The sequence below is a fragment of the Zootoca vivipara genome, chromosome 1 (assembly GCF_963506605.1).
Source record: "Zootoca vivipara chromosome 1, rZooViv1.1, whole genome shotgun sequence".
In the NCBI taxonomy this organism is placed as follows: Eukaryota; Metazoa; Chordata; class Lepidosauria; order Squamata; family Lacertidae; genus Zootoca; species Zootoca vivipara.
Genome location: NC_083276.1, coordinates 113,874,164 through 113,897,786, shown reverse-complemented (window position 1 = coordinate 113,897,786; position 23,623 = coordinate 113,874,164). Strand labels below are relative to the sequence as shown.

The following is a 23,623-nucleotide window of genomic DNA, read 5'->3' as shown; positions in this document are numbered from 1 at the left end:
CTGCAATCCAATATCTGCTGAAGGATGATACTCCCCAAACTACTGAGATTGTTTCAGGATAGTTGAGATTTTAAAAGTCAAATTTAAAACTATTTAATTTTCTTAATGGTGGCTCCTGAGTCTTTAATATGTTTTACGTGTTTAATATGTCTGGATTGCCAATGTTTTGTGGATGGTTTTTTTTCTCTTTTATGATTTTACTGTCTAAATTTTGCCAATAAATGCTGAATGAATGCATGAATGAATGTCCCACTTTGATTTAACTTACGGATTGGATCCCTCGCTGTGGTCCTTTGAATTGTATCTGCTGGGGGTCCAACACCAAAGCGGTTTTCTGCACGTACTCTGAAGAAGTATTGTTGCCCAGCTATGAGATCAGGAATAACCAATGATGTGCCAGCACAGTTGGGATTAACTTTTGTCCAGGCTTTCCCTTCAACAGTTCTTTTCTCAATAATATAGTTTCTGATTCTGTCTCCACCATCATTGTCCGGCATTTTCCATGAAAGTTTACAGCTGCATCTTGTTATGTCGCTTACTTTCAGGTCTTTGGGTGGCCCTGGAGCATCTATTTCATCATGAAAACAGATTGGAAAAAATCATTATATGGGGTTTTGTATGAACTTTTGTATCACAAAATTAGTGAAATGGTGCAATATTAAGATCGGTTAGTCTTACCTAGGACATTCACCCTGACATTTACAGTTTTCTGTCCTGCTTTATTCTTTGCTGTAATAGTGTATTTTCCAGAATGACCTCTGTTACACACAGGGATAGTAATTACTGATGTGGTATCAGTTGATTCCACCTGCACACACAAAAATAAACCTACTTAGCAATAATATTTTTTAAAAAAGGACTTGAAAAATGCAAACGTTAGAAGCAAAATAAGCGAATTCAAATATAAGCTATTTGTTACCGTAGCATCTTCAGGTATGTTATGTCCATCCTTTAAATAAAGAAGAAATAGTAAATACACATACACACAATATACTTTAGCTTGAAGTTTTTAAGAGTTTACTTTGTTTTGTCACTGACCTTTACAGCTTTCTTTGCATCTCCTTCAAATTCCCAAGATACTTTGGGAACAGGACGTCCCTTAATAACTGCTGGAATTCTGATTGCTGTACCAGTACGGCAAGAGAGTAGATCTTGTGCTCCAACATCAATAAATATTTCTGGCTCCTCTGCAAAATAAAAATAATCTATCATATACCAGTAAATAATATAATCAGAATCCATCTACCTGTCACATAAGTTCTCTAACAGGGTAAACTTATGCATGTACAGTATACTCAGTAGTAAGTCCTGCTGACATTGATGGGTCTTTCTTCTGGGTAAATGGGTAGGCTTGCAGCCTCAGTTGTGTATTATTCTCTTGATGATAAACAAAGAGATCAAGATATATACTTATTTGAAATATATACTGCCCTTTAGCAAAGCTTTACAAAAACATGATAATATATAACATCAAAATATAATAAATTTGAACAATGCATGAAACAGCCTAGTAAAAACAAAACAAAAACAAAACCCTTGCTGGCCCCAAATCCATAACAATGTTGGTGTCAGGTGGGCTTCCCGAGGGATAGAATTCTATGACTTGGTGCCCCCACTGAGAAGGATCTCTCTTTGATCACTATCTGCCTTAACTCGTATGGCAGGGACACTTTGAGAAGAGTTCCTTCTCAAATGAATGCAGAATAATCTACCGGTAGCTACAGCTTCTATTGCTATCAGATTGATGTTGGGATTTCCCTTGTACCCATAACACCCCCCAATAAGTTTGCTTTACTCTACAAACTCTAATGTGCAGGACAGCCATTCCTGCATTTCAGTTTTCAAATCCTTTGATTTTTCTATGTCTACATGTTCGAGTGGAAAGAATGATTTCCAACAATCCTTACCTTGAACTTCCTTGCATGGTATTTCTCCGGTGCAAAGACTTGGCTCAGATTCCCCTGCAGCATTTACAGCCTTTACTCTGAATCTGTACTTTCTGAGCTCTTTAAGATTGGGTACAACACAATCGCAGGTAGGGAACAGCTTGTCCGGTTCGTTCACACTCTTCCAATCTAAACTACCTTCTTCTTGCATTTCGACAATATATCCTTTAATAGGACTGCCACCATCTTTTTGTGGAGGCTTCCATGCAAGAGATATAGTTGAGTTGGTTCTGTCTTTGACATCTGGGCATGATGGTGCTCCAGGAGGATCTATTGAGCAAATGCAAAATATACTGCCGTGAGGACTATGCCTCCTTTGTTTCATTGCACAACACCCCTTCAATGAAGTGAATGGAAATTCTACAAACTATACAGTACGGTCTTTCATTGCACAAAATTAGGAACATTTGCTATTTATCATGATAATATGCACTTATAAAATGAAGCCTAACTCATTAAATATTTGACTTTAAATGCAGAGCTCATGTATTGAAATCACAGAACCTCTATCAAATCAGGTTCAAGACAAATTGAACAAAAATGACAAAGTCGGCATTTTGTGTTATTTATTGCTTCCTTGTCTTTATACTTACAGATTGGATCTGCAGCTTCATAAAGATCGGATGGTTCACTGGGAGGGCCAATTCCAGCAATATTCACAGCCATAGCCCGGAACTGGTATTTTACACCTTCAATCAAACGCAGTACAGTGTATTCCAGTCCTTTCACTGCTGGTTTTGTCACTGGAGCTCTGTTGACACGAGACCAGTACACACCTCCTTCTTCTTTCTTTTCCAGCCAATAGCCAGTAATTGGAGCTCCACCATTGTCTAGTGGAGGTGTCCATGTTACCAGCATTGACGACCTGGTGTGTTCTGTAACCTTTGGTTTTCCAGGAGGTCCAGGAAGACCATAAGGATCCTTGATAACTACCTTTTCTGAAAGGCATTCGTCACTTGTCCCAAACCTGTTAACGGCCCTTACTCTAAATTGATATTGTCCATTTGTTGCCAGTTTATAGACCTGAAAAGTAAAAGAAACATGATACATTATTATTATTATTTTAAATCAGTTTCATACCAATTCCCTGTGTTGTCTCCAGGACTTTAAACAAAGCATAGCCAAAGGTCACTTCACAAAGGAGGACAACAAAGGTAGCCAGTGGTATGGAAAACAAGACTTAAAAAGAAAGGATGAAGGAATTGGGTTTGTTTAACTTGGTGGGGAGATGTCTGAAGGGGGGCATGTTAACAGATTATAAATACCTGAGGAGATGTCATACAGAGGGCATAAACATCTAGATCTTATAAGCTAAAGGAGGGCAATTTTCAGTTGAACATTAGGAGAAACCTCTTAAACGTTTGACAATGGAGTCAATGAACATTGGGTTCTTCTTCACCAGAGGTCTTAAGCAGATTCTAAACAGCCATCTGTTGGGAGTGCCCAAGTTCTCATTTTCCTGCACTGAGCAAGGGGTTTGACTAGGCAGACCCCTCAAACTCAAAAAGGACCCATCTAACTGTTTGATCCTATGATATGTGTAAAACCAATACTCAGAACTAGTTTCAGTGTATTTTGGATGTTTTCCCATGCTGTTAGGTGCCATCATATGGACATCCTAAAACAGTTCTTGGAAAAGCCACCTGCATGTTGCTGTGATGCTTAACAACTCTATACATCATTGGCATATCTGCACCAACTGCTACTAACCCAACTCTGAAGGGAGTGAAGTACCATTCAATACAGAGTATAGGAATACCTATTTTGGCATTAAATGGAAGGCAGACGTAAAAATAGGAAATCTGGAAGATGAACAGTGTTAACATTCACCTCAACAATTTTATTAAGGGTCATTTTTCATTTAAATGCTATTCCTTTGGTCTATGAAATCAAGATTGAAGCTTTACCCCAAATCGTCTATCCACAACAGTGCTGGATACTTCCTCCCAGTCAGACTTCTTCTTGCTCGCATCACGCTTCTCAAGAATGTAGTGCGTAATCTCACTGCCACCATTATCGAGTGGGGCATCCCAAGTCAAACAGCAAGATTCAGCTTTAATATCCGATACAGTGAGATTTCTCGGTGGAGAAGGACGATCTAAAGAAAGCCAATTTAGTATTGTGTTATGGTAGAAATAAAGTAAGAAAACTTTGGCCATTTAAGCAGGAAGCTAGATACATACCAAATACTTCAACATGAACATTGCGGTACGCGGTGCCAAGGCGATTAGAAGCTGAAACTGTGTAAGTGCCTTTGTCATTCCTAACTGCTGCAGGCATGCTGAGTTCAGTTTTCGCCTCTGTTCTGCTTGTTTCCTTTTTGGTGATCTTAAGGGCATCTGATGTTTTATCAATAACAACGTCATCTTTAGACCATTCAATCTTTGGCATTGGAAGACCTGTCACATCTGCTGGAATGTTGACTGGTTGCCCTGCCATAACTTTGATAGTATCTCCTCTAACAGATAGACGCAACGTCACTGTGGGAGGTTCTGAAAAAAGAAAATTAGTGCAAAAGTGATTAACCATGTAATTCTAAAAAATATAGCGAAGCCTCTAGCAGACACCAAATGTTCACATCTATAGGTAAAGTGTACATATATATATATATTAAAGAGCCTCACCTTCATCATCCTGTACGACTACGTTAAGGGGCAGTGATGGTTCACTCTCTCCAATCTCGTTGACAGCCTTGACTCGGAACTCATACATATGCAGCTCAGCAAGATTGTCCACAAGAAGGGATGTAGTTGGACAGAGTCTCTTATTGACTCTTTCGAATACATCTGAGTCATGTCTTCTTTTGTCAACAAGGTAGCCGATGATGGGGCTGCCACCATCATTACGGGGAGGCTTCCAGTCAAGTGTAATAGATGTTTTCGTTCTCTCTGTGTACATGAACCTCTCAGGAGCACTTGGAGGACCTGTTGTGGAAAGAATGATACAATGATAAGTTAAATTTGAAAAAGAAACCCTTGTTTTTTCGTGTCATGTTTACTGTGCAGCAGTTTCACCAGTGAACAAGGTAAAAAAATACATCGTTTTATTTATTTGGGTTTATATTCCCCTGCCTCCAAGGCTAGGGGCATGCAACATGCTATTTAAAGAGGAGGGAAGCTCTGCAGATGTTTACTGAAAACCACCTCTCCACCCTCTGTTTAAAACTGTCATTAAATACTAAATTAAATGGGACAATGTTATACTAACTCCAAAATGCGTTGGTGGGGCTCCAGTGAATTGCTGGAAGTGGGAAAAAGGTGTGTGGAGAAATTGGATTTTGTAAATCTAGAGCAGCTACATAAAAGTTTTATATCAGAGCATTTTCCCATGCAACATTTTGCCCTTGTAGGATTATTTTCTTTTTTTTAAAAAAAAAAGTATTTCCACACAGAAATGAACATGGGAAGCATTAGGTTTTCAGTTCTTATGTAATATTTTCCATGGGGATCGCCTCATGTTTCTCATTCTAAACAGTGCTCCAGGGGAGGAAAACATTGACAGAATCAGGCCTCAGATACCAGGAGCTTTTTTGTTCTATGAATGAGGGCTGGAAATCATATATTAATCACAGTTTGAAAACAGTAATAGAACTCTATTTCTTATATATTAGTCCAAATTTTCATGATAATACCTTGAACTCTCCATTGGCAGAAATATCAAATCTGAATATTTTGCATATTGATATTCATTATGTCCTATCTGTAGTGGTGCACATTTAAATCCCTGTGAATATATCTATATGAAAACATCTATACATTTTTTATTTTTTATCTTGGTAGCCTGGGGTTCTTTGCTAATGAACAGATTCCTGAAAGATTGGATACAAAGCAGTATGTGTATTCTGATTGTTTATATCAACACAACAAGATTTACCTTTGGGGTCAACAGCAAGGAGAGGTCCCAGTTCAACAGGTGGACCACAGCCAAACTTGTTCTTGGCGAATACACGGAACTTGTATTCTTGTCCTTCAACAAGACCTGTTATATCACACTTAGATCTGTCTGTATCCACGGCTAGTCTCCATGTATGCATTTTTGCATCTTTCCTCTCTACAAGGAAACCTATGATCTCACTTCCTCCATCATCTTTGGGATCATCCCAGTTAAGTAGACACATTTTTCTATTTACCACCACAGGATGCAAGTCAGTAACCGGTCCAGGAACATCTGGAAAAGAAGACATGAGATGTAATTAGGTAAAGGTAAAGGGACCCCTGACCATTAGGTCCAGTCGTGACCGACTCTGGGGTTGCATGCTCATCTCGCATTATTGGCCGAGGGAGCCAGCGTATAGCTTCCAGGTCATGTGGCCAGCATGACAAAGCCACTTCTGGCGAACCAGAGCAGCACATGGAAATGCCGTTTACCTTCCCGCTGTAGCGGTTCCTATTTATCTACTTGCATTTTGATGTGCTTTCGAACTGCTAGGTTGGCAGGAGCTGGGACCGAGCAATGGGAACTCACCCCGTCACAGGGATTCGAACCGCTGACCTTCTGATCAGCAAGCCCTACGCTCAGTGGTTTAACCCACAGTGCCACCAAATACTTAATATATTCATTGTTTCACTCTATGTAGCATTTCTTACCAAATATTTCTGCTCTGGTTGCAGCAAATTTAGAACCACTTTCGTTAGTTGCAGTAATCACATATCTTCCATGGTCTTTTCTGAGTGCATTTTTGATAAACAGCTCAGATGAAGTGCCAACATTTTCAATCACAACTCGCTCTTTGTCAACATCTGCATCCTCTAAAGTCCATACAATTGTAGGGGTAGGTCGTCCAGTAACAACAGCAGGGAGTTTAAGAGTTTGACCTGCCAATATCTGAACACCTGCCCTGACAGAAATATCAAATTCAACATGGGGAGGCTCTGTATAAGGAAAAAGAGAGAGAATTAATTAACTTACAATCCCACAAACTATTTCACATTAGATTTCATTTTAAATTACATAATCACAGTACCTTGAGGTTCTGTAACTGTTACAGGCTCTGTTTCTCCAGGAGGACCTTCCCCAGCAACATTAAGAGCAGTAACACGAAGTTTGTAATCTGCACCTTCTCTGATTCCTTTAACTATATAGCTCCGAACCTTAATAGGTCTTTCTGTGCAGCGAGACCATTCATTTGTGCCAACAAAATTCTTGTAAACATGGTAGCCAGTGATTTCACTGCCCCCATTGTATAGCGGAGCATCCCATTCAACGTCAATAGATGTTGAGCTTGTATCAACAATTCTTGGAACAGGTGGGCCAGGAGGCACTAAAAGAAAATAAACATATATGAAGAGTTTAATAGACTTAAAACTTCCCTTTTCAAACTAAGGGATATTATCTATCTAACAACTTACATATTGGGTCTTGTGCAGTTTTAGGATCTGAAGGGGGACTGAATTTGCCAAGGCCAGCTGCATTTTCAGCACAAACTCTAAAAACGTAAGTTAGGCCTTCTAAAAGTCCTTCAACTCTAGTTTCCAGGGCATTCACACGCTCTTTGTTCACACGAGCCCAGTGGGTTGCATTGATTTCACGCTTTTCAATCCAGTATCCCAAAATGGGGCTACCATTGTCTTTAGGCTCATTCCACTTAACCAACAGACTATTGCTGGTTGGATCCTCTACTAGAGGTTTATCAGGTGCATCAGGAGGACCTATAAAAAGAGGGTATGCAAATGTTAGTGGAGCTTACCAAATCATACAGAAAATTAATTTGTTCAATGCAACATTTAAACTGCCTCTAATTTTCTCTCCCACCATATCTTTACTTGGAGGCTTCAGTTGCAATATGCAGCCTGATCTTATTCACAATTACTTGAAAATTGAAGTCCCATAGTTTCAGTTGTACTTACTCCCAGGTAAATGTGTCTAGGATTGCAGCCTGAGAGCTACTAAATTAGCTGTTACATGTATTTTTCTTTATTACACAAAGGGGGCAAACTGGGATGAAAAATGGGGGTGGGGGTGATTAGATTTGTTCTCCCAGCACTCCTTTAAGTGAATTCAGAACCCCTTGTGCATAGTAAAGTTTAGATTGGTCCCTGGAAAGCCACGTCCCAATAAAACGAAACTGACTTCATGATATGTTAATATTATCTCTGTGTTATACCCTAAACATGTAGATGTGTATGCTTGAAACTTGTATAGAGTGTGGGTGGGTTTTGTGTATACGGAAAGACTTAAAGAAAATGTGTGTTTTTCACAATTCTTCTTTTCCAGTCAACCAGCATGGATTGTCCTAGCTTTTTCTTTTTCTTTTCTTTTTAGGATGTTGCACTCAGATGCAACTATCAGCAAATGTAATTTAGCCATTTCCCTCTGCAAGGTTTCTCCGCTGGGTTATTATAGAATTAAAGTTTTAATGTTAAAGTACAATATGAGTATAAGGTAATGATGATGATGATGGCAGTGCCTTTTGGGGAAATGAATGAAGCACATATTTAGATAGAGTACAAGACTTACTGAATGGATCTTGAGCTACAACAGGTTTTGAAAGGCATGGAGGTCCAGCTCCTACTCTGTTCTCAGCTTTCACACGGAATATGTATTCCTTTCCTTCAATAAGTTTAGGCACATTATATTTGCAATGCCTAAGCGTTGAAGTAACAGTAACCCAGCCAATGTCGGATTTTTTGTTGTCTTTCTTTTCAAGGACATAGTTCAAAATTTCACTCCCGCCATCATCAAGAGGAGGCTCCCACTTGCAAGTGATGCTATTTTTACGAACCTCCTCAAAAACAAAGTCGAGCGGTGGTCCAGGTGTATCTGTTTTTAAAGCAAAAAATAATGAGCACCACTTTGCACATATCACTTCAAACATTTTGAATAAAATGTATCACACACATTATGTATGAGGGCATACCTAACACATTGACTTCACATGAAGCTTTCGCAACCCCATGATCATTTTCAACTCGAATAGTATATGTGCCATGGTCTGGTCTGATTGAATCCCGAACGGACAGTATAGAATCTCCTTGTCTGTGATTGTCAATGCTCAAACGCTCTGGCAGGGACAAGTGGAAAGGCTCATCTTCTTCAACTTCACCTTTCTTCTTCCTAGTAATCTTGGTAACTCTCTTCTTAATTTCTGTTGGCTTAACAACTTCATCATTCCATAACCAATCAATAGTTGGGTAAGGTGACCCTGAAATGTGTGCTTCAAGAGCAATCTCAGAACCTTGCTTCACCTCAAGGCCAGCCTGCAGATTAGCAGTGAGGAAAACCTTTGGAGCCTCTGTAACCATAAAAATATTGTTTTAGTTTATATTTGATATACTGTAGCATAGAGCAGAATGCGAACACTTGCTAAAAATGAATAGGTAGTTTGCAAAACATACCAATGGGATCCACTGCTTTCACCAGAGGAGTGACATTAGAAGGTCCGCTGACGCCGGCAGCATTCTCTGCACGGACACGGAACTGATATTCTTTGCCTTCCTCAAGACCTTTCACAGGAGAAGTCAAAAGAGGAACCAAAAAGTCATTGCATCTTTCCCACTTTTCTCCACCTTTAACTAACTTTTCCAAAACGTAGCCCATAATCTTGGTTCCTCCATCATACAACGGTGGTTTCCATGTGAGTGTTACTGACTTCGATGTTGGGTTGTGAACCTCAAGGTCAATTGGTGGATCTGGACGCTCTGCATATTGAAAATTTAAAAGAACATGGATAAATAGAAGGCACAGAGAAACCATTTGCATTTTTCAGTCTTGATGATCATAAAAAAACTCACGCTTTGGATCTTCTGCAATCACTGGATTTCTCAGTTCAATGTATTCACCTCCTCCGATTTTATTAACGGCTTTAACGCGGAAGTAGTATTCACCATTTTGTATGAGATCCTTTACATTCCATGCCAATTTGTTCTCACCAGACATCACTGGTATGTATGTTCTCCTTCCAGCTTCTCTTCGCTCCAGCACATAATGTAAAATTGGAGTGTTGCCATCAAATTCTGGAGGTTCCCAGGTCACTTTGCATGAATTTTTAGTTACTTCACTTGCCTTAATACTATTGCATGGTCCAGGCACACCTAATTGAAGAACAATATGTACACATGTAGCATTTAATAAAGTAAATTGGTTTGAAAACTGTATTAAAAGAATATATATACCCATGTGTGAATGATAAACATTTATATATAAAATTTACAATTCCTCAGGTTGACCTATCTCCATATTAGACACATGGAGATATCAGTGTTGGCTCATGTTATACGTATCAATTAAGCAGCTAAGTGTCAGGCTTCAGGGCAGTAGATAAGCATGGCAGTAGATAAGCAAAACAAAGGAAAAGGAGTTGTCCTAACAGAAACTACTAATCACAGTGAGAGAACAAAGAACCCATCTCCTAGGAATGGCGGTGCTCCCAATTAAGGATCCTACCCCTTTATGTCCCTATTAATCTATGTCACTTCTACTTCTTGTAATCTGAGCTTGTACTCTCTATGCTTTGTGTGCTTTCTGTTCTGACACTTTCTGAGCTCTTCTTGACCTCAGGGAGGGCGGTAGGGGAATGCTGTCCAATGACTGTGAATCTGTTAACCCTCTCTCTTCCAGTGTTTCTTCTCCTAGCTCTTCCCCATCCAGTATATCCCAGCTTCTGCCTTCTGAACTATGCCACTCTGCAAACCACTGTTCCAAATCAATACTGTCCTCCTCCTCCTGGGAAGATTCAGGATCTGGATGCATAGCAGGGGGAGTGGGAGGGAAGGGAAGGGAAGGGAAGGGAAGGGGGAGGCTCCCAACCTTCCTCCTCAGTGCAGCCCTCCACAGCATGGTCCCTGACACTAAGAGCTGAACATCTTGTCACCCATTCACCATTATGAGTCTAATTCACATAATTGCCAGTATAAGAAAAATAAATTACCTATTACTTTGACATTGACTGTACCGGTTGTTGAACCCAGTTTATTCTCCAAGTTAATAGTGTAAACGCCAGCATCAGCATGGACTGCATTTGTTACTTCCAGCAAAGCAGAGATGTGGTCGCTCTTCATTGTTATTCGGTCACCTGCTTTCAGCTCCTTCCCACTCTTATGCCAAGCAATGGTTGGAGTTGGAACAGCTCTGAACGGCACGGGGATACTTAACTTTTCACCTTCAACCACAACGAGGTCTGTAGTCTTTATATCAACAGTTGGATTACCTGTTGTTGTTGTTTTAAAAAACCCCCACAGAAAAATAATTTCAGTTAGTGTGCCAAAGCAATTTCACAATTTATAATCTATTTCATGACTGTTTCAAGAACAACTATACTCACAGTCTGGATCTTTGGCGACAACGTTTTCTGATATGTCTGACGGATCACTAGCTCCTATCGCATTGACAGCTCTGACCCTGAGAATATATTCCTTGTCAGGGACAACACCTTCTTCTGCTTTGTATTTCAAATCTTTGACTGGTCGAGAATTTATTCTCATCCATTTTTCAGTTCCTGCTTCACAGAGTTCTATATTGTATCCGATTATAGGACTGCCGCCATTTTTCTCTGGTGGTTTCCACGCAATCGAAATATGTTTTCTTCCTGCGTCTGTCACGTGTAAGTCCAGAGGAGGCGAAGGAGGGCCTGCCGGAATACCAAGGTAATGTTATTTTCTGTCATTCTATTTGGCACAACACATATGTCATTGATTCTAATTTCCAATGCTTGTAACTCACTTGTTGGATCTTCAATTGCCAGGATGTCAGTTGGTTCACTAGGGTGACCACAGCCGGCTTCATTTTCAGCACGGACCTGGAATTGCACTTCTGTACCTTCTATGACATCTGTTACTCTGAAATTGCAGTCAGGGCCTGATGTTCTGCCAGCTTTCACCCAGCGCGTGCCAAGCTTCTCTTTCTTCTCAATAACGTATCTGTGTGAAGAAGAGACGTTTATAAGTTGCATGAATACATACAATTCAATCAAGTAGAAAGATTTAAATAAGAACAAATCGTTCATTTAGATTTGAAACATTACTCATCTCATCTAATAGATGAATGTGTACAATGAACACAATAAACTTTGGAACCTTTAAAAATAAATGTTCTCTATTTTCTCTCCCTGCCCCAGATTTTACACTCTTTCCCAATATATTCTGTGTCTGTCTGTCTGTCTGTCTGTCTGTCTGTCTCTTCCTTCCTTCCTTCCTTCCTTCCTTCCTTCCTTCCTTCCTTCCTTCCTTCCTTCCTTCAAATGTATAAACTGAACCTCTAAGAGGTTTACAATAAATAAATAAATATAAAAACAATTCTCTTTTACCGTAGAATTGGTCTGCCACCATCATTCTTAGGGGGTTCCCATTTTAAGTCAACATGTCTCTTTGTCACTTCGACTGGTGTAAGTGCATATGGTGCTCCAGGGGTAGCTAAATTAAATAATATTGATAATTAGGAAAACAGAAATTTAAAAACGATGACATAGTTTGTTGAAGCTGAATTCTGAGTGTGTGTACTTACTGAAGGTGTCTTTTGCAAGAACGGAGTCCTCGATTTCACAGTAGTCACTCTGTCCCACTGCATTTTCTGCAGCTACACGGAATACATACAGAGAGCCTTCTGTTAGTGGTGTCACTGTATATTTGGTGTCCTTAACTGTAGTATCAACCGTCTGCCAGCCTTTCCGCCGGACATCTCTCTTTTCAACAATGTAATTTGTAATGGGAGAACCTCCGTCGCGTTCTGGTACTGTCCATTTAAGGTCTGCAGTGTTTTTAGTGATATTAATGACCTCAAGCCATCGAGGTGGTGAAGGAGGATCTGTAACAATATTAAAGCAAAATATTATTAATATGAATATGTTTTAATGTTTCCAGTGCAACCTTAACACAAACCATAGTTCTGATGAATTAGTGATGGTGAATTAATTGATGTATCATCTTTTACGCGTGTAATCCATCAATTTATAATCACATCACAAAAGCAGCTAAAAACAGTATACCTGAAGGAGTGTCTCCACCCCCATCATTCAGCTCTGAGGGCCTTCTGGTGGTTCCCTCACTGCAAGAAGTGAGATTACAGGGAACCAGGCAGAGGGCCTTCTCAGTAGTGGCGCCCACCCTGTGGAATGCCCTCCATCAGATGTCAAGGAAATAAACAACTATCTGACTTTTAGAAGACATCTGAAGGCAGCTGTGTTTAGGGAGGTTTTTTAATGTTTGATGTTTTATCGTGTTTTTAATATTCTGTTGGGAGCCGCCCAGAGTGGCTGGGGAGACCCGGCCAGATGGGTGGGGTATAAGTAATACATTATCATCATCACCACCACCACCACCACCACCACCATCATATAAAAACAATACAAAGAATAACTGAGGGTGAAACGAAAATATATTCAATTGTCTTTCGCAAGTACAGACAGTGGCAGCCCCACTGAAAACCCCATGCCAAATGTGCTTCTCCGAAAATAAGACACCGTCTTATATTTGTTTTTCCTCAAAAAAACACACTATGGCTTATTTTCAGGAGATGTCTTATTTTTTCTCTCCTCCTCCTCCTGCCACGGCCCGCATTGCTGCTGCGCCTATCACTATGTCTTATTTTTGGGGTATGGCTTATATTCCTTGAATGCTTAAAAATCCTGCTATGTCTTATTTTATGGCTACGCCTTAAAATAGGGGAAACAGGGCAGTTACTGTGGAGCAGGCTTCTGATACTTTTGGGAATTGAAGGAGAAGCTCTCTTGCAGAATGCAGTGACCAACTTACTCAGTCTCTCCTTGCAAAGCACGGGATCGCTGGGCTCACTAGGCTCACTCTCTCCAGCTCTGTTCACAGCTCTGACACGGAAGGAGTATTCTTGTTTCTCCATAAGCCCTTTGAGGAAGTGTTCTGTTGTGGGGATTCCTTCAGCCACTCTCACCCACTCGTCTGTGCCAGTCTTTAACAATTCAACTACATACGATTCAATCTTGGCACCGCCGTCGTGTTCTGGCTTCGTCCAGTTCAAGAAACACGAGGTCTTGGCAACGTCTTTCACAGTTGGCTTGCCGGGTGGCCATGGGGGATCTAGACATGAATTGGTAACTTGGATTAGAAAACCCCAGCATTATGACTTTGAGTAAGTTATAAAACTCATCTAAGAAAAATGCTTTCATACCAATAGGGTCCTTCACTAAGACTGGCTCCGTTGCTCTGCTTGGCTTTCCTGGCCCAGCAAGATTCTCTGCCACGACACGGAACTTGTACTTCTTATGGAACGTGAGACCTTTAACCCTAATAGTAATGATGATAATGCTCCAAATGTAAAATTTGTAATACTTATTACTTGTCAACGCTGTAATTAAATACTGTGCATCATCACAAGTGTACATCGTGCATAAAAAAAAATCAATACCTTAGAACTGTTCAGAGCAAATATATGCTATCACCCCAAACCTCTCTGTGTACATGGAGGAAGGACTTTCCTATTACTGTATCACTAGAAAGCCTCAGACACTGGTCAGATGTAATATAATCTGCATTTCTGTACTATTCATTAGTAGATGATATATATGGGTATTACTTAAGATTCTAAGGATGAATAATGCTTGGGTGTAAGAAATATCTCTAGTTTGTATTAGAAATTCATATTACAGTTGTACCTTGGATCCCGAATGCCTTGGTATTCATAGACGTTTTGGCTCCCGAATGCCGCAAACCCGGAACTGAGTGTTCCAGTTTGCGAATGTTTTTTGCAACCCGAATGTCCGACAGGGCTTCCGCAGCTTCCGATTGGCTGCAGGAGCTTCCTGAAGCCAGAAGCTGCACTTTGGTTTCTGAATGCTTTAGAAGTTGAACAGACTTCCGGAACGGATTCCGTTCAACTTCCAAGGTATGACTGTACTGGGAGTTCAAAAAGCAGAAGACTATATTCATCTCTAAGAAGTTCTGATATCAGCACTAATCTTATGAGCAGCTGCAGTGATGTAGAATCACATCAGAAGTCACAATCCCACTACTGTTTCCATAGCAGAAATTGGTGCTACTGATAGTATGGTTGTCCTATTCAATGGCTCCTATGTAGCGCTGGTCGATGGCTATGAACATGATTTAGGAAATGGCTACTGTAGACCCAAAGTACGGACAGCAATACAATTATTTGATGCTATTACAGAGCACCAGTTCATATTTTATTCTAAAGTATGACAAGGTTTCAAAATCAAGAGTATATAAAAGTCAACTGTTTACCAAAAAACAAATAGCAATCTTCTCAGTTATCTAGCTATATTTTTTTAAAAAAATGAAACATATAATGATCTTACTTGAATGTCGTATCTTTAACTGGTATTTTATTGCAGCGGACCCATTTATCTTGATCAGGGTCCAACCGTTCAACCCAATAACCAGTAATAGGGCTGCCACCATCTTCATCTGGTTCCACCCAAGTCAATGTTACAGAATCTTTAGTGATCTCAACAGGCTGAACTCGTGTAGGAGGACCTGGTGGATCTGTACAAAGAAGTAGAAAAGGGAACATTGACACACCGTACTTGCAACTCCTTTTGTGCAAATCTAATAGGAAGCACCTGTAGCAATAAATGCCATTTCATCAAATAAAACAATTGCCATGGAGAGGCTGCTAGAAATTGTCTCTTTGTGGCTGCTGCCTGCTACAAATGACAAGTAGATTATGTGTACCAGCTTGCCATGAATACTGACCCTTACCCACAGGCTTATCTCCATATCACCAATGATAGTGTAGAGACAAACAACATTATGGTGGGGACTGACCCACATGGAGAAGTGGTACCTATCAATGACACGCCATGTGGAGTGGCTACCACATTATAGTTTCTAGCAGGCTCCCTTGGCGGCCATCTTGTGACAAGCAGTCCTTTCTGTCAAGCAAATAGACTTACCAAATGGATATTTAGCAACGACAGGAACGGACTGGGCTGGCTCTCCAACTCCGTACATGTTTTCTGCGCTGACTCTGAAGATGTACTCCTTAAGGGGTGTTAGGTTTGTTACTTTGAAGTTTGTCTCTTTGATAGTGGATGATAGTTTGTGCCACACTTCACTGTCTGTAGCTCTTTGTTCCAGAACGTAGTTTGTGATTCTGGAGCCGCCATCATCTCTAGGAGGATTCCAAGTCAAAGCACAAGATACGTTTGTAATGTCGGAGATATCAAATGCAGCTGGTGGGCCAGGCTTATCTGTGGAAGCATAGCAATAGTTTGAACCTCTTCTATTCAAATATTTCGTTAGGAAAACATTGAAAGTTATTTCTATGGAAACAAAACATACCTAGGACATTAACTTCAACTGTAGCTGTTGCCCGACCACTGGCATTTACGGCTTCAATAATATAGGTGCCGCTGTCACTTCTCTTGCTCTCTGTTATTATGACTGTAGAATGGTTAGGTTTGGATTCAATGGTTATTCTTTTATCAGTTCTCAGGGTGTGTTCAGCTTTTGTCCAGCTAATCCGTGGCTCGGGCTTTCCATTTACCCTTGCCGGCAGCTCTATCTTAGTTCCAGCTTTGACAGTGATTCCAGCAAGCAGTTTCACATCTAGGAAAATCTCAGGGGCCTCTGATTTGAGAGAAAAATCAACATGTTGTTAAAATAGAATTCGCAACCGCACATTTTATAAACACAGAAGAGTCAACAGCAGAAACACATGCACCAGTGTTTTCAAGAGTATAGATTAAGTATGAATGGGAAATCAAAAATTACCCATTGCATCCACAGCCTGGATTTCATCTGTTGGCTTGCTTGGTCTACTTGCTCCTTGCCTGTTCAGAGCCTTCACGCGATAAGCATACCATTCTCCTTCCTTAAGTTTTGTCACTTCCATTCTGTTAATCAGAAAACAAGTTCAGCGTACTGCATGCTTAAATGTAACCATCCAATTTTGTAAAACATTTCTCCATACTGCAAGCTCTTACTTTGTCTCAATGACTGGTTCGCCACAGGGCTCCCATTTGTCAGTGCCACGCTGGCATTTTTCAACCAGATAGCCTTTGATACGAGAACCGCCATCATACTTAGGTGGATCCCATGTGAGGAAAATGGACTTAGATGTTGGATCTCTCCATTTCACATTCTCTGGTGGATCAGGCACCGCTGCAAGGAGTTGGGAGGAAAGAACATGAATAATTGTCTTGTATAGAGTGTGTGCCTTATAGTGTGCCTTCTTTTTTAATTCTTTACTGTCTTTGGGGTGTTCTTCTCACATTGGGCACAACAGGAAAGACCCATTTGTTGGTGCAAGGTGGCTCCCTAATTTCTGTCAATTGAGGGTTCATTAATACTAGGCAGCAGTTTTTCAGGGGATACAGAGGGCTGCAGTGCAGAAGAGGGGGTGGAATTATTGCACAAATAGTTCCATTTATGCATCTTTGGATCCAAGCCTCTGTTTTTCTAATACTACAGGTAAAGGTAAAAGTAAAGGGCCCCTGACCATCAGGTCCAGTCGTGTCCGACTCTGGGGTTGCGGCGCTCATCTCGCTCTATAGGCCGAGGGAGCCAGCGTTTGTCCGCAGACAGCTTCCGGGTCACGTGGCCAGCATGACAAAGCTGCTTCTGGCGAACCAGAGCAGCGCACAGAAACGCCGTTTACCTTCCCGCCGGAGCGGTCCCTATTTATCTACTTGCACTTCGAACTGCTAGGTGGGCAGGAGCTGGGACTGAGCAACGGGAGCTCACCCCGTTGCAGGGATTCGAACCGCCGACCTTCTGATCAGCAAGCCCTAGACTCTGTGGTTCAACCCACAGTGCCACCTGGGTCCCTTAATACTACAGGTAAGTCATACCAAACCCTTATCGATTCAAACCCTGCTCTTTTGCTTTCTTTCAATACTTATGTCGCTTAGCACAAGTTACTACGTAAAATGCAGATATACAAAATCAATAGGAATAGTTAATTAAGAAAACTCACTAGCAGGTGCTGACATGTTAACAGGCTCATCAATGTAAGCAGGCTCTCCTGGTCCACATTTGTTACATGCTGAAACCCTGAACAAATATTCCTTCCCTTGAACCAGATCTGGTACAGTGAACTCTTGGTCAAGGACGTTATCGATCACCTAAAAACAAGAGAGGTTCTAAGTACTTAAAGAACTTTTTTTCCCATAGCAAGCACCAGCATATTTCATACAACCTTCAGCAATACATATTAGAAATATAGGTGTTTTGGTTTTGGAAAGAAACTGCGTACCTTGACCCATGTTTTGCGGCTCACTTCACGCTTTTCAATAAGATAGCCAGTCACTGGGCTTCCTCCATCATCTTCAGGTGTTTCCCAATTTAATTGGACTGAGTTCCTAGTTATCTCTCCAATTTGTAGTTCTCTTGGTGCACTTGGGCGAGCTAAATATAAATATCCATCATATTATAAACCAATTATTATTATAATATATATATATATATTACTTGTTTTTTCTTTGATGGAAGACTTTGGCTGTTTGGTTACACTTACTAGATGTTAATTCATGCTTCTATTTTTTTAAAAAAAGAAAGAAGGATTAAGGCCACAACTTACTTCTGAGTAAGCATTCTTAGGACAGTCTGCTAACTGTTTATAGCTAAGTTTATTGACCCCCCTTGTATTATAGGATTTCATAACAAAATGGTACAATAGAAGTTGCCAATCTAGGCAATTTTGGGAGGAAAGGCAGCACATAAGTTTAATAAACAAACATGCTGCTGTTGTTTAGTACTATTCAGGGGTGCCAACTTGAATAAAATATTGGGGAAGCCAAGATAAGCCCCGCCCCACACAATTGATCACATGACATGGCACACACATGCACCCATCAACTTTGGGAAGGCCTATACCCCTCATATTTTTTTTTGGGGGGGGAAGGGACCTTGGCCTCTAGGAGTTGGCTCCTATGGTGCTATTCATAACCATAGCTGCCAAGTGTCCCGTTTTTCATGGGAAACCCCCGTATTTTAAATCGTTTCCCGCTGGCAGCCCGGATTGGAAAAAAATCCCTGTAAATCCCCCATATTTCCTACCTGCCAGGGAGGCTCCATTTTGGGTGCTGGTGCAGCCCGATTTCCGGTGCCCAGACATGGGTAGCGTGGCACCGGAAGTCGCTTCTATGCATGTCCGGACATGCGTAGAAGTGACTTCCGGTGCCGCTCCGCTCGTGCCTGGGCACTGAAAATCGGGCAGAGTGGCACCGGAAGTTGCTTCTACGCATGTCCAAAATAAAACAAGCAGCACGCAAAGGCACCAAATTCAATCCAGTTTCAATCAAGTATTATTAATCCAAAGAGAAAACAATAAGAGAACCATATACAAGTGCTGACACAAGAGCCAAAATCAAACGTTAAACAGATAGCATGTACAAATTAAAGGCAAACCAGTCTTTATAGTCTTTGAGGCTATCTAGCGGTCAGCAAGTGGCAGCAGGTCGAACGAGGTGTCAATGGTAGTAGACAGGCTGCCGGCGTTTTTTTGCCTGTTTCGCCCATATGACGGGCTTCTTCAGTAGTTCTCCTTGTACTTTTATGTTTAGTGCATTCAAATTTGTATGAAACCACTTATCTTGGCTTAGGCCACAATGCTCAGGTGTTTTTTCAAAAGGTTCTCTCATTTACATATTCAATTTCTTGTATTCAGAGTATTTTTGGTTTGAGCATGTATTGACTAAGCCAGAAGTGACTTCCGGTGCCGCTCCGCTCGTGCCTGGGCACTGAAAATCGGGCAGAGTGGCACCGGAAGTTGCTTCTACGCATGTCCAGACATGCGTAGAAGCGACCTCCGGTGCCGCGCCGCTGCTGATCCCGCATTTTTCAGCGGGAGACTTGGCAGCTATGTTCATAACAAATTTGGCTTGTTGAAACTCTTGGATTTTACACACATGGTTATTGATAAAACAGGTTATATACAATTCTTCAGAATATATGCTCACCAATGACATTAACATTGATTTCTCCTGATACAGATGACACAGGGTTTTCTAATTTCAAGGTATAGATGCCTTTGTCTGGCCGTTCACTTGGGGTAATAACAAGCTCTGCAAAGGCTGCAGACGTGTCAATTTTTACCCGGTCACCCTGTTCTAAAACTTTGTCGCCGACAGACCATGTGGCAGTTGGGACTGGATAGCCAGTAATAGGAACACGTATTTTGACAGGATCTGGAACAATAACCTCCAGTCCATCTTTAAATCCACTCAAGTCCATTGTAGGTCCAGCTGAAATACAAACACAAAATATGCTGATTAAAGTTACAAACTTAATTTTTTTTCTCCACAACACCATTAAAGGGCAATTGCCTTCGGAATCTGTTCCGATGGAAAGCATTATTATAGATGCTTTCACATGGTGTTCTATTGAGAACACATCATAAAACTGTTTCATAATCTGATGAAATTAGCAATATAGAAAGCCGATATATAAGCTTACTCTAATTAAAAGACACCTAAATGTTCAATTTAATACATTTAAAATAATAATAATAATAATAATAATAATAATAATAATAATAATAATAATTCTGACTTGTTTAGCAATGCAGCCTTAGAGGACAAATTGTAAATGTAGAGCAGTGCTACCTAGTGAATGTTAAGGGTTTCCCTCCATTTTAGTATAGCTTAGACGAGGCCTACAGACCCTCTGGATGTTGTTTTACTACAACTGGCTGGAACTGATTGGGGTCCAACAACATCAAGAGGGCCACATGGTCTCCAATCCAATACTGTTTTAGACTGTTACTGCTGAGAGGGGGGCATTTTTTTTTACTGCTGAGAGCAATATTAAAGTATTGTTTTTATGAACAAGCATGAATAGTCTCATATGAACACAACCTTTCCTTTCAAGCTGTTGACTATGGCAAGAAGCTAGAATTCAACTTACAATGAGGATCATCAGCAGTCAGTGGTCCAATAGCTTCAGCAGGATCTGACACACCAGCAGCATTTTCTGCAGATACTCTATAATAATACCTGGCTAGAGGTTTCAATCCAGTTACCTATGAAGACAGAGGAAAGTGTCATAATTAATAATCACTATTTGTTTTTGTTTTTTTTTAAAAAAACCTTAATAAGATTTTTACTTCGGAAAGAAATATGGTACCTTATAATTAAGACTAGGCACAAGTTTTGCGTTGCAACGGATCCAGTTGTCTGTGTCCTCTTCCCGCCTTTCAATAATGTAGCCCAGTACTGGGCTGCCTCCGTCTTTCAAGGGAGGTTCCCATGTAAGTTTCACAGATGACATAGTTTGGTCAGAATGATCGAGGTTAATGGGAGGACTTGGCTTTTCTGCAAAACACAATGATTTGCACAATATAACGGATGGCCAGAATCAGAAGAACTATGCAACTAGTCCCACAAGTCTGAAAGGGTTACTCTTAAGTTCCTCAAACAACAGTATCCTAAGCCCATGACAAACTGCTGTTTTGAAACTAGCAGGGATGTCCAAAGTACATGTGATGTGACATAGGGACATGTTGTGTATAGAAACAATAGGCATTAGCGCAGGGGTCAGGAAACTTTTTCAGCAGGGGGACGGTCCACTGTCCCTCAGACCTTGTGGGGGGCCGGACTATATTTTCATATTTTATAAGCAAATGATATTATAACTATCTAGAAATATTTTCTTATCGCCTGCATACTAACCGATTGGATCCATAATCTTCACTGCATGTGTAGAAGCACTAGGCTTGCCAATTCCAACCTGGTTTTGAGCTCTGACTCTGAAAAAGTATTCTTTGTTTTCCACCACATCAGTTAAGGTTCCAGCTAAGTCATGTGCTCCTGTGGTCATGGCTGGCTCCCACTTGATCGAAGCTCTGTCACGTAATTCAATGATATAGCCCGTAATCGGAGAGCCTCCATCATAATCTGGGGGTTCCCAAGTAAGAGATGCACCAAATCTGTTCACATCAACAACTTGTACATTGAGAGGAGGTCCTGGGACATCTGGAAGGTGATAAGAGAATTTTTTTTAAAAAAAACCTTATTTTCCCGTTCAACAGAACTTCAACAAATTATAGTCTCCAAATAACAATTTTCTTACCAAATCTGCTCTTGGCTTCCACAGGTTTGTCTGTTTCGACTGGCTCACCCGTGCCCACTCTGTTTTTCGCACTCACGCGGAAGAGATACTCCACACCTCCCCTTTGAAGGCCAGTTACTGTGTATTCACAACTGTCGGCACGATCCGTTGCCAAAATCCAGGTCTTTCGTTTGACATCACGCCTTTCAACAACATACCCAGTGATTTTACTACCACCATCACTTTCTGGTTCCTCCCAGGCAAGGCTAACCTCACCATCAAATGTCTCAGTTACTTCCAGGTTTCTAACTGGGCCAGGGACATCTGGGAATAAAGCGAAAGTATGTTTACTTAAAAGAATCTGGGATTTGCTTTGAGTTTCATAAAACAACAACAACTTAGTGAGGTGCGTGGATGCAGTTAACTTCTACTTATTTCTTATTTCTCTCGTCATTATATACCAATGCTTTTGTTTTCTTCAGCAGAAAAACAACAACATTCGGCCATAGGACAGAGTACAGGAAATGATGAGCTTACCAATAACTTGAACATTGATGTGTGCTTCAGCTTGGCCATGCTTATTTTTAAGGATGATTTTGTAACTCCCTCTGTCTGTTGTCTTTGCTTCGTGAATTCTGAAGGTAGTACTCTCAGGTGTTGTATCAACAGTAAGAGTGGGCAAGGCTTCTTCTCCCTTAAGCCACTCAGCTTCTGCTCGTGGGTAGGCATCATATGGAACCATCATAGTCAATGGCTGCCCAACATCTACCACAAGGTTCTGATCAGCTATCTTTATTCTTGGAGCAGCTAGGAAAAACAACAACATTGAAATACATTACAGAAAATTTGAAACAGAAAACAACAGCACAGTTTTGTGATTTTTTAAAGCAACTTTCGTGTGAAGGGAGAACCAAAATTATAACCATTAGTAATGTTGTATAGACACCATCTTGTACCATTCTGGCCAATGGGGGCACTATTGGTGCCTCCAACATACACAGATAATTAATCTGTGCTGGGTAAAGATCATTCTGACTTCTAAATACACAGAAGCTACATTACAAAACTGCATAATAAAAGCTACATCTTGCTTGTAGGATCTCAGTGACAGAGCTTTTTTTATTAGCACTAGAAATGTCACATTACTCATATAAATATTATTTTATTGTTAAAAAATTTCAGAGGCTTACCTGCCAGTTCTAGCTTAGCTCGAGCTTCTTTATCTTTGGCAATAAATCTATATTCTCCTTGATCGCGAGGCCTAATCTCACATACTTGCAGCCTATGGACCTTTCCTTCACTCATCATTTGGTGTTTATCTCCCTGGACTATAATCATGTTATTTCTCAACCATTTGACTTCCACCTTATCTTTATTCAGTTCAGCAAAGAAAAGGACGTCAGAGCCAGGGGCTTCGTAAATATCTTGTGGTGGCCGGATAATCTCCACAGGAATTTCTGGTCAAAATAAGAACAAAATTTAGATTGTGTTGACATATTTAAACAAAAAAAATATTGAAAGGTGAAAGATAAATAGAAATTGTAAGCATACCCTCCACAAAAAGTCTTGCTCTGGATCTCCTGTCATCCACACCACAGGAATACTCGCATTCATCCTCTGGCCTGCAGTCTTTTATGATTAACCTGTGTAAATTTCCATCCTTTTCAAATTGATACCTTTATTGCAGACAGAAAAAAAGGATGTGTTAAATTCAGAGGCAAAAGTCCATACAGCAACCATAGTACACCACCAACCAGTTAAAAG

The 23,623-nt window shown here is 40.6% G+C and overlaps 1 protein-coding gene across 50 annotated transcripts in view; it reads right to left on the bottom strand.

The window, feature by feature from the left end:
• TTN (titin) overlaps positions 1-23,623 on the bottom strand; it is a 307,843-nt gene that overhangs the window by 84,587 nt on the left and 199,633 nt on the right. For all 50 annotated transcript variants that reach the window (XM_035133990.2, XM_035134229.2, XM_035134116.2 and 47 more), the window contains 39 exons: positions 23,411-23,535; positions 23,050-23,316; positions 22,397-22,666; positions 21,881-22,183; positions 21,481-21,783; positions 20,936-21,123; positions 20,717-20,831; positions 19,771-20,055; positions 18,066-18,217; positions 17,787-17,934; positions 16,795-16,972; positions 16,583-16,704; positions 16,151-16,438; positions 15,763-16,059; positions 15,166-15,352; positions 14,022-14,137; positions 13,631-13,930; positions 12,384-12,683; positions 12,187-12,292; positions 11,604-11,800; positions 11,206-11,511; positions 10,813-11,091; positions 9,677-9,976; positions 9,281-9,583; positions 8,803-9,177; positions 8,403-8,705; positions 7,295-7,594; positions 6,910-7,206; positions 6,533-6,817; positions 5,820-6,113; positions 4,571-4,870; positions 4,130-4,438; positions 3,854-4,044; positions 2,540-2,969; positions 1,908-2,216; positions 1,039-1,187; positions 920-949; positions 679-808; positions 269-568 (listed from right to left, as the gene is read on the bottom strand). In XM_035133990.2, the coding sequence (XP_034989881.2) occupies positions 269-568; positions 679-808; positions 920-949; positions 1,039-1,187; positions 1,908-2,216; positions 2,540-2,969; positions 3,854-4,044; positions 4,130-4,438; positions 4,571-4,870; positions 5,820-6,113; positions 6,533-6,817; positions 6,910-7,206; positions 7,295-7,594; positions 8,403-8,705; positions 8,803-9,177; positions 9,281-9,583; positions 9,677-9,976; positions 10,813-11,091; positions 11,206-11,511; positions 11,604-11,800; positions 12,187-12,292; positions 12,384-12,683; positions 13,631-13,930; positions 14,022-14,137; positions 15,166-15,352; positions 15,763-16,059; positions 16,151-16,438; positions 16,583-16,704; positions 16,795-16,972; positions 17,787-17,934; positions 18,066-18,217; positions 19,771-20,055; positions 20,717-20,831; positions 20,936-21,123; positions 21,481-21,783; positions 21,881-22,183; positions 22,397-22,666; positions 23,050-23,316; positions 23,411-23,535 (9,437 nt within the window). The remainder of the gene's footprint in view (positions 1-268; positions 569-678; positions 809-919; positions 950-1,038; positions 1,188-1,907; positions 2,217-2,539; positions 2,970-3,853; positions 4,045-4,129; positions 4,439-4,570; positions 4,871-5,819; positions 6,114-6,532; positions 6,818-6,909; positions 7,207-7,294; positions 7,595-8,402; positions 8,706-8,802; positions 9,178-9,280; positions 9,584-9,676; positions 9,977-10,812; positions 11,092-11,205; positions 11,512-11,603; positions 11,801-12,186; positions 12,293-12,383; positions 12,684-13,630; positions 13,931-14,021; positions 14,138-15,165; positions 15,353-15,762; positions 16,060-16,150; positions 16,439-16,582; positions 16,705-16,794; positions 16,973-17,786; positions 17,935-18,065; positions 18,218-19,770; positions 20,056-20,716; positions 20,832-20,935; positions 21,124-21,480; positions 21,784-21,880; positions 22,184-22,396; positions 22,667-23,049; positions 23,317-23,410; positions 23,536-23,623) is intronic.